General features: G+C 35.5%; 1 protein-coding gene across 1 annotated transcript in view; it reads left to right on the forward strand.

The window, feature by feature from the left end:
* The window catches only part of LOC136042720 (zinc finger C4H2 domain-containing protein-like), a 177,572-nt gene extending 170,224 nt beyond the window's left edge, over nucleotides 1-7,348 (forward strand). The window contains exon 5 of the mRNA XM_065727683.1: nucleotides 7,087-7,348. Within this exon, the coding sequence (XP_065583755.1) occupies nucleotides 7,087-7,216 (130 nt within the window). The 3' untranslated portion in view covers nucleotides 7,217-7,348. The remainder of the gene's footprint in view (nucleotides 1-7,086) is intronic.
* The last annotated feature ends 4,072 nt before the right edge of the window (nucleotides 7,349-11,420 follow it).

Below are 11,420 nucleotides of genomic sequence, written 5' to 3' on the forward strand. Positions count from 1 at the left end.
TTCATTTGAAATTATAATTAGGATGACTAAATTATTTTTGTTTTATTGATTCTAGCTGCTTATAATTCACCATCAAAATTTATGGTCGATTGGCAAAGTTGAATTTTTCAGTGTTTATTCCAAGAATGACTTGTTTCATTAATAATTCAAGAGACCATTGATTAGTATACGATGTTTAACTTGGCAGTGCTTTGGGTTGGAAAAGATTAGCTGTGATTTTAGAGATTAATATATCAGAAAATCTTAAAAGAAGCTTTTCATGTTCTAATTATATGAGAGTTGAGTGGCTTTTTTAATTTAATGAAAATTGTCGAAAAAAAATTCATAGAAAAGTAAAGAGTGTTGTGAAAGAATGTGGATTAAATAAAGTTTTACCTAAGAAAGCCGCTTGTTCAACTCACTCAATAATTCAAATAAATCCCCCCCAAAAGATTGCTGAATTTCGTTGTAAATTGGCTACCCTCAGTCAAAACACATGACTTAATTAGTGGTTTTAAGTGAGATGAACTGCTAGTAGCTATTTGCCTAGTGTGTCAATTTGTCGTATGTTCCCGTGTTAAAAAGTGTGCTTGTCTTAGTTTTGATTTCTAATCGCGTAGTAATTTCTTAGTTCTCGGTAAATCCTAGTTTTCGGTGGATCTTAGTTGCATAGATTGGGGAGGTAGGGCGCTCCTGTCCTTGTCCCTATTTTTTACCCCCTTAAATATTAAAAATTCCTTTTTTGTGAGGAGAAAGGCATTTTCATTGAAGAATACTTTGTTTGGTATTTCTATTTTAAAAATGACAAATTCGCCCCCCCCCCTCCACCTAAGAATTTTTTTTAGAATTGGTGCCACTAGGATTGTTTTGTTATTGTATTTGACTTAGAGTTCAATTTCTCAATATGTTTAAAAGTTTATGTTTTTCCCGAGTGGGTTATATACTCTTTTCTCACTGATATAACTAGTTGGAAAATGAAGCTTCTTCTTGTCACAAAATTATTGAATTCGATCTACCATATCAAAGACATTAAATCCTTCATAAATGAGTTGGTATAAACGGATTGCTTTACAGAGGTTACTTCTGCTGAGACCTTGTTCCTCTAAACAGCTCAACTCTGAATGAAGCTGTCTGATAGATATTCCTGGCTACAATTTTCTTGGTGAACATCTGTGCAAGTCGGATTACGACGAATTAGTCTCGTCACCTAGCAGGGATTTTAATAGAATTCTCCTCGTAAGGAGGGTAAAATATGCACTTGTAGAATGGCTGCCACGTGAAGACGCTTCCGAAGTGATTTAAGTGGTCTAGCAGGAAGATCGCTTGAAATTAATCCCCGTGTGACGATGGACACCGTCACGGAGAGGCTAAATGGCAATCCCCTTTGGGAAGCGAGTGGACATTAAAAAAAAAATGCATCTAAAGAACAAAATGACTAATAATCTCTTTCAAGTTAGGGTAAAAACTGAAGTCTTGCTTGTACTTACCCTCCTCCTGGGAAAATTTTCTTTTGGTCCTCTTGCCTTTTGGTTCAACTTTTTACATGTTGGAGCGAAACTACGTTTTTGGTGTCTCATCAAAATGAGGATACGAATACTCAATTCCGGGCGTGATGCAAGAGGTATGCCATGGTGGAATTGATCTATCTGGACAAAGCCCAATGCATAATTACACCCTCTTAAAAAAATGATTTCAGATTATTCTAGAAGGTTTGACAAAGACAGATCAAAAAAAAAAAAAAAAAATACAACCCAAGAAGATGTAATATTACAGCACCAACGATGGGTACACTTTTGAAACGTTGGTTATCCATCATTTGCCTTTCTCTGGTTATAAGGAGTTCTTTTGTCGTTTTGTGTTAAAATTAATATGCTTTAAAATCTTAGCAGCTCTAAATCAATGTGCATCAATATTTTATACTATTTTACGCTACATATACATTACATGATCTTTTTTTCTGAATTTTGATTTGACCTTGTATTGTCAGGTAAAGGGGGACTTATTTACTAGTTCACCATTTCAGTCGTCTATAAGTAATAAAAAAGGATTGGTACAGAAAATATAGGTGTGGGCAAGGCTTTTTTAATTTTTTGTGCAGTCATAGACAATTTATGCAGCGTAAATAGAGCGGCGTCTGAGTTACTGCAGCGGAATTACCTGCAAGGAGTTTTGGGCTTAATGTGTGTTTGAACCACATTATCTCAGTTATGACTAAGAGTATCAATTGTTCTCTTTTTATGGCACTTGGTATGAACCAAGTGACATATAGCGATCGCAAATTCTGTCGGTCTGTCTGTCTGTCCCGGTTTTGCTACTTCAGGCACTTCCAGGCAAGCTAGGACGATGCAACTTGGCAGGCGCGTCAGGGACCGGACCAGATTAAATTCGAAATAGTCGTTTTCTCGATTTGACCATCTGGGAGGGAGTTGGGGGCCGGTTAATTCAGAAAAATGGGGTATTTTTTTTAACTTACGAAGGAGTGATCGGATCTTAATGAAACTTGAAGTTTGGAAGGATATCGTGTCTCAGAGCTCTTATTTTAAATTCCAGCTGGATCCGTTGACATTGGGGAGAATTAAGGGGGGAACCTAAAATCCTGGAAAACGCTTAGAGTGGAGGGATCGGGATGAAACTTGGTGGGAAAAATAAGCACAAGTCCTAGATACGTGATTGACATAACCGGGACGGATCCGCTCTCTTCGGCGGAGGGGGGGGGAGGGTTAATTCTGACAAATTAGAAAAATGAGGTATTTTTAACTTACGAAGGAGTGATCGGATCTTAATGAAATTTGAAGTTTGGAAGGATATCGTGTCTCAGAACTCTTATTTTAAATTCTTACTGAATCCGGTGACATTGGAGGGAATTGAGGGGGAGGAACTTAAAACCTTGGAAAACGCTGAGAGTGGAGGGATCGGTATGAAACTTGGTGGGGAAAATAAGCACAAGTCCTAGATACGTGATTGACGTAACCGGGACGGATCTGCTCTCTTTTTGGGGGAGTGGGGGGGTAATTCTGAAAATTAGGAAAATGAGGTATTTTTAACTTACGAAGGAGTGATCGGATCTTCATGAAATTTGATGTTTGGAAAGATACCATGTCTAAGAGCTTTTATGTTAAATGTCAACCTTATCCGGTGAAGGGGATGTTGGGGGGGCGGAACCTAAACTCTTGGAAACTGCTTAGAGTGGAGGGATCGGGATGAAACTTGGTGGGAAAAATAAGCACAAGTCCTAGATACGGGATTGGCACAACCGGAACGGATCTGCTCTCTTTGGGGGAGTTGGGGGTGGGGGCTAATTCTAAAAATTAGAAAAAATGAGGTATTTTTAACTTGCGAAAGAGTGACCGTATCTTAATGAAATTTCATATTTAAAAGAACTTCGAAACTTAGATCCCTTATTTTTCATCCCGACCAGGTCCAGTGTCATTAGGGGGGGGGGCGAAAATCTTGGCAAACGCTTAAAGCGGAGAGATCAGGATGAAACTTGGTGGAAAAAATAAGCACAGGTCCAAGATAGGTGACTGACATAACCGGACCGGATCTACTCTTTTTGGTGGATTGGGGGGGGGAGTAATTCGGAAAAATTAGAAAAAACGAGGTATTTGTAACTTACGAACGGGTTATCAGATCTTACTGAAATTTGATATCTAGACGGATCTTGTGCTTTAAAACTCTCATTTTAAATCGCGACCAGATCCGGTGACATTGAAGGGAGTTGGAGGGGGAAGCCGAAATTCTTGGAAAACGTGAAAGTTTCTTACGAATGGGTGATCGGATCTCAATGAAACTTGATATATAGAAGAATCTTATGTCTTAGATGCTCCATTTTCAATTCGAATTGGATCCGGGGAGAAAGAGGGGGGAAACAGAAATCTTGGAAAACGCTTAGAGTGGATATATAGGGATGAAACTTGACGGGAAGAATAAGCACAAGTTATAGATACGAGGTTGACATAATTAGTACGGATCCCTTCTCTTTGGGGGAGTTGGGGGTTGTTAATTTGGAAAAGTTAGAAAAATTGAGGTATTTTTAACTTAAGAACGGGTGACTGGATCTTAATGAAATTTGGTATTTAGAAGGAACTCATGTCTCAGAGCTCTTATTTCAAATCCCGACCAGATCTGTTGACATTAGGGGGAGCTGGAGGGGGAAACCAGAAATCTTGGAAACTGCTTATAAATGTCGTAGACACATGACTGACGTAGCCGGATTGGATCCGCTTTTTTTGGGGGAGTTAGGTGGTGGGGTTCAGTGCTTTGGCAAGTTTGGTGCTTCTGAACGTGCTAGGACGATGAAAATTGTTAGGTGTGTCAGGGAGCTGTACAAATTGACTTGATAAGGTCGTTTTTCCCCGATTCGGACATCTGGGGGGCTGAAGGGAGAGGAAAAATTAGAAAAATTGAGGTATTTTTAACTTGCGAGTGGGTGATCGGATCTTAATGAATTTTGATATTTTGAAGGACCTCGTGACTCAGAGATCATATTTTAAATCCAGATCGGCATTAAGCCTCTGATTTTCCTTTTAAAGCAATCTATTGATTCTTAGAATTTTGCTAGAGCTCATACCATATGAGCTCTTGACTCTTGACTCTTCCGACCGTCACAAGTGCCATATGAGCTTAGCTCTTGTTTTCTATGCCTGTCCTTTGGGCCTCAGTCAGAGGCGCGATTTGGGCCAAATCTTGGGGTGGGCATGGGGCATTTGACGGAACTTGAGACTTTTATTATGAATCTAACCTACTTTCAAAGTTTACAATGATTAATAGCAAATAGCGTAATTACCCCAAGGGTCGTCAGGTAATTACGCTCTTTGGCTAATAGGCGTGCAGTTAGCTCAAATCATTTGAACAGAATGGATTATGTTGGACATAATGGATAATTATGGCCGGAAAAGGGCCCTTTGTGGTGGAGGCTTGGGCCCCCTGGAAAATATGGGGTGGGCCCCTGACCCCCCCCCCAAATGGCGCCTCTGGCCTAAGTACGGTTTTGATAGATATTCAAATATATTTATCTGACTTTTATTGTGCATATGAGAACTTCAGAATGAAATTTTCTCAAATTTGTCTAAAGGTCAAAGTGGTTTTGTTCGTTTGTGTGTGTGTGTTTGAGGGGTGGGGGGTCAAGCGTAAACCCATGATATTTTAGTTGTTTGAATACGCTTGTTTCGAAATATCAAAAAAAAACTTGGCATAAAACGTGGATTGTTTTCTCATATAAAGAGGTATTTCATGGAATTAATTAATTATGTTGGGATGTTTTGGAAAATCCGAGCTGCCTGTCATGTTTGTAACGTCCAATAGCATTGTTCCTTTTTTTTCTTTGCCTACTTGTCTGTGTGTTAAAACCAAGGATGCATCCAGGAATTTATTTGGGAGGATACTTTAAAAACTTAAAAAGCGCATCAAAAATAGTTTATATGTGTTTTCGTTACGTTTTAATGCCTGTAAAGAAATATAAATACGTCCGGATTCCATATAAGCCCCCAGCCTACCGTGTCAAAGTTTTCTCGATTATTTATCAATTTCCGCTCAAGTATTGGAGTTCAATTAAAAAAAAAAAAAAAAAAAAAAAAAAAAAAAAAAAAAAAAAAAAAAAAAAAAAAAAAAAAACTTATCTAGTTTACATTACTTTTATTCATCTGTTTCTTAAGAATTTCTAAACAGTAATTGAATAAAATTATTTTTTAATGACTACTACTTCATTTTATTATACTTTATTTCATTTTGATATTCGTCGGCTTCATTCAGCTTCTGATAATTATCAAAACTGTTGCACAAACGAGTAAACGAAATCAGCTAAATTCTATGCCGAAACGCTTTCATCTAACTCTAATGGATTTATTACATAAACGTCATAATTAATAAATGGCAAAAGTTATTACCAAAGTTCACCATACAGCTGGCGCGTGCCATTAAATCAAATTGTCCTTAATTAGTTTACTTAGATAAGTACAAGACAAAATAATTACGATTTTACGGGCAAACGTCAAAAAAGTGTTTTTGTTATTGATGGAGTAGGTGATGCTAATGTCTATGTGATATTTGAATGTTTGCTTAAGGACATGTGTTTCAATGATTTGATGAATTTGTATTTGATAAGAAGATATAAGTTAATCCCTTCGTAAGATCGATTGGCTTGTAAAACTTGTTTAAATACAATTGTTCTTTATCATGTATTCATTGATGATAACATTGAGAAATAAAATCAAAACTTTGCTGCTTTATTTTTTAGGTTTCTATTCGAAAACTGCCATTATTTTTGCTTATAAATTTTTTTTAACGAAGCTCTGGTATTTCGGACTTCAAGGGCTTAAGTGAGTTTTCTCATGCATTTTTTTACGGCAAAGTAAAAATGTAATGAGTTGTTTTTAGCTCCTATAGTTTGTAGCAACTGTTCTTTGAATATAACACAGATTAGCGAAATATGATAATTTAAAAAATTTGCAAAAAATGGGCGTTAGAAATATTTTGAATAACCTTTTGTTGATTCAGGTTCAAAGCTACTTTAGCTACTGAACCAGAACATGATTGATGTATTCATGGGTGAATTTGTGACGCTTACACATTTATGAAAAAGAAAATTATGAAATTATTATCGGAATGATTTTAAAGTATGCTTACTGACTCCGATCAAGTTGGATAATCAAGTAACTGCATTGGGCTTTTTAATATTGTCCCACCTATACCTATTGTTACTCTTATTGTTCATAGTATTCCACACAACCCCCATTGAAAAACTCTTAAAATGGTTTAATTTTCTATATCTTCTCCATATTGTAGTTACGGATACTCAATTTGACAACTAGTTTTATTACTTTAAAAGAGTACAAAAACATAAGAAAAAAGATAAGAAATCCGTCGATTTTGATATTTATTAAATCCATCGGATTTAAAAAAATACCCAATAATATTTTTGAGTCTAGCATACAATAATTAATCACAAAACGTCTAAGAGAATTAAAATTTTGTTTTTAACAGTAGAGCCTTATGGGAGAGCATTCCCTGATCCTCGATCTGCCTTCGTAAGTCCCTGGTGTAGTTTAATTATCTTGTTTTTTCATCTTTTAAAGCTATTTGATGATTTGTATCTTACTATTTTTTCAGGCAACAACCTCCTCCAATGAAATCATGCTTGTCTTGTCATCAGCAAATTCACAGAAATGCTCCGATTTGTCCACTATGCAAGGCTAAATCAAGATCCAGGAACCCAAAAAAGCCAAGAAAAAAGGAATAAGGACCTTTTACATCCACAATTTTGACATTATCCATCTTACAATTTACTTCTTCATGTTTTATTTTTAGTGTTCCTGAAATGTCCATAGATGCTTCATTTTTATATTCTGTCTGCATAAATGTCAGCCATTAAGTTTTTTTATTGATTTAAATAAGTTGCGATGAGGCATATGTGCAGGAGGGGGTATGGGTATTTTTGACCTGAGTCCTTTCATCCAAGTCTCGGGATCTATGATTCTCCTGATGTCTTTCTGTTTTCGAAAAATTGGGTAGTCCATGGTTTTTTTTTTCGAAATCCCCCCCCCCCCTAAGTTTAATTTCATCCCTCCACATGAAACGAATTCCTGCACATATGGCTGGTTTTCATATATGCTCTATAGTTTTACGTATTTGACATTAAACTATTATATGGATCAGACCTGAGTATGGGAGGATTTCTAAGTGTTTAAGATTATTAAATGCATTTATACGCCATCTACTTTCTTTAAATTCAAATCCAAATGAAAAATTCAGACATAGACAAAATTCTCGATTTATTCATCAAAAAGAAGCCTGAATCCCTGTGATTTTTTAATTGAGCTGGGAGATGCTTGGGAATTCCAGCTGATATTAGATTTTAACAAATTGAATGTTATTGAAAAAAATAGTGTTTTTTTAAGAACAGCGGTCAAATTATTGAATTGCAGGCAACTTCGTATTATTTTTAAACATTAGATCAAAGCAAGCTATGCTTCTTCTTAACGGTTAATGTAAATTTCAAAGGAGTTCAGTCTATGGAATAATTTATGTTAGGTGCTAAGGTGCTAAGTCCATCTTATTTTTTGCAAGCTAACATTTTTTCTCTGGTTAGCATTGCCCAAAGTAATTAATCAGGAGTGACAGACAGCAAAAGATTTCCCAGAAACTAAACAAACTCCTGTCGATTAGATCTTAACAGGAAGATCAGAAAATGATTTAATGCTTTAATTATGCACTGCCTATGCTCCTTCCCCCATGTCTACCTACCTTATTTCTGCCCTAGGATGGATGATATACTATCTATCAACAAGTGAAAATAATCATTTTTACGCAACTCTGAAAAGTGTTATGCCAGCTTAGCCTCTCACTGAGACTATATCTCTACTCCAATTAGCCATTGCTCTAAAGTTTTTTTTTTATCAATTCCACGAAGTTGATTTTAGTTCAAATGTTCAGTTTAAATTTAACAATTTAACTTTGATGCTCGAATTTAAATTCAATAGTCAAGCAGTAAATTTGTATTAAATTTCAAGGGAGCAAAGTCAAGGCAGAAGAAGCCAAGGATTCCCTTCTTTAAGTAAATGCAGATGTTTTTGCTTAGTGCTGAGAAAGCATTTTCTTTCGCACACATGTGACTTGAGCTTCCAGTCACATACACGTTGAGTGAATTCCGAATAGATGGGGAACAGTCTACTGAAAATCCTGGTACAACTCTTGGTGAAGAAAAAGAATCCCGAAAAAAGGTGAAACAAGGGAAAAGGTTAAATTTATGGTGGAGGGGGTATAGCGATAAGATCCATTAGTCGCTTCTTTTAGAAAAAAAAAAGTAATTTTCCTGATGGTAAAGGTAAATGTAAAGGATCTGATAATGGAATTTATAGTTTGTACCGGTGGTGCTGATTTCTGTTTCATGGCCGTTCAACCAGGAAGTCCCATGGAGGGATAAGGGCCAGCCATCTTGTGCTTTCGCACACCCTTCCTGTTTACCTTCCCCGGATCCTTCCAGGTACCCGTTAAGAGCTGGGTTACTTCTCGCCCAGCTTACAGAGTCACCCCTATGATTCTCATTCCAGACCAAATAACGAGAGACTCATGGACTTGAACCCCTGGCCTCATGGATAAAGAATTTCAAGTCTAGCCTGATGAGATGACACGATATAAAACGCTATAGTCCAAGAAGTCAAAACGTTATTTATTCTAATTTGAATCATAAAGTTCTTAAACTCTTTACCTATTGAAAAGTCTTCAATTTCTCAGATTATTGACATTCTTGTTTGGACGCAGAATTATAAAATTCTGCTAAAGCTAAAGGGGTGGTTTCTTACTATAAGTTAAACTGCCAAGATCGTGTTGATGCTACTAATTAAGAAAAATAAACATTTTTCAACGCAAGAACCTAAAGAAAGAAGAGCAGGGCTACCCCCCTTTAAACATTCTAAAAGGCTTTCATGTCATTTGCACTTTACTGAAAACTATCTATTCTTGGAACAGTGATTTATTCATTTGTCAAAACATCAACAGAAAAAAAAAAATCAAGATTGTAATCGAGACTGCAGGAAAGAAAAAAATATTTCTTAGAACAATTACATTTATGACTTCTAATTCGTATTTTAAAGGACGTATCAGTCAAAAATTTTCCTTTTGGTTCTATTTCATACAAATAAATAGGAATTATTGCCTAAGCAAAATCTTTAAATGAATGTTTAAGATTTTTAAACCAATTTATTGAGAATGCCGAAGCAATCTCTTGAATTGACCAACCAACAAGTGATTTAATAATTGATACTGATTATAAAAAATTTTACTGAGCGAAGCAATGACCGTGGATTGCCAGTTTAATGTATACATATACTTCTATCTATTCCTTAAAGTATTGACAATATTTTATTTATTAAAGTAAAAAAGTGAAAATGTTTAAAATCTATTTTGTTTTCAGTAAAGTGCAAATTATGTTCTGAACTTGAGAAGGCATGGGAGTTGTCAGCCTTAATCATATTTATTTTTGCTCGTTTTGAGTTTGACTTGGTTATTTATTGTAATTTGCGTTCGTTTTGGGTTTCATTTATTTATTGATGGTGATTGTGGTAGTTTTACGCTTGGAAGATTATTTGAATTTATTTCTGCTCATTTTTGGGTTAATGGAGCTCTTTACTTTTCTTTGAAAAACTTCTTTTGTGAAAAAGTTTTTTTTAATTAATTTACATTCGTTTTTCATTGACATCTTTTTATTGGAAAAAAAAATTTATATCTTTTCGGTTTTTTTCTGCAAGAACCCATAGTTTGGCTTGCTATTTGAATGTTGGAGAAACTTTTACAAATTTCTTTAATCCGGACACAAATAATATTGTTCAATTTGATTTTATACCTCCTCGAGTTGACCTGAAAAATAAAACTTAATATCATTCCCAGAACATTCCATCTATGCTCTTGGAAAACCTGAATGCACTTACAATGCTCTGATTTATTTCAATTATAAGAACAGAAGTAGTAATAGTAGTAGCCCCCAAAGTTTCAGCTTAATAACCCCTAGGCGTTCTGGCGAAATTACTAAGGTGTCTTATTGGTAACCATACACACAGTGCCTGTTGTTTTAGTTTTAAAACATAATGGATCAATTATATAGTTGTGGGGGATTGAGATACCCAATATCCCTAAAGACAAAGTTGCTGGACCGTTCTACTATGCTGAAAGAAATGGCTGCCTCAAAATTTCGACTAGACGTGTTTGAAAGGACTGCTTTCGTTTTAATTTTGAATCGAATTAGCACTTTGTATTTCTAACTATTATAGTGCAGCACTGCCTAATTTCGACTAGACGTGTTTGAAAGGACTGCTTGCCCTCCAATCTCTTGTTACTCTTAAAAGGACAACTAGAAGTTTTAATTTTGAATCGAATTAGCTCTTCGTATTTCTAACTATTATAGTGCAGCACTGCCTATGATGTTGCTTATATTATTTATTTTTTTATTTATTTTCTTTATTTCCCTCAAAAAAATGAGGAGTACGCTACAATATAATAAAAAGAAAAAAGCAACTGATAACACTTACAATCAAAACCTATCAAATATTGATCCAACACTTAAAAAAAAAAAAAAAAAAAAAAAACTTTCTAAATAGATTAGCCTATAAATCATGAAGAGCCAAAACTGTTATTAAAAAACGGAAATAAATTGTGGCCTAAAAGGCTAATTTTCGCCCTATCTTCAAATGTTTTATATTTTTTCTTTATACAGACTACAGGATCCTTCACATTAAGCTTTAAAACAATCTCAGTGTTACTAAAAGAAAGGGGGAAACCAAGTAAAAATTTACAAAATTTAAAATAAGCAACTTTAATGGGCGAAAGATCAGAAGGTCTGAAATTTCGGAAGAGGAGGGACGGGAACAATACGTGAGGCAGAGCAACAGCGCTATACATACGACCAAGGACGTCCCGACGGTAAAGACCCCGAAAACGAATTAAAAGAC

Source organism: Artemia franciscana, chromosome 2 (assembly GCF_032884065.1).
Source record: "Artemia franciscana chromosome 2, ASM3288406v1, whole genome shotgun sequence".
In the NCBI taxonomy this organism is placed as follows: domain Eukaryota; kingdom Metazoa; phylum Arthropoda; class Branchiopoda; order Anostraca; family Artemiidae; genus Artemia; species Artemia franciscana.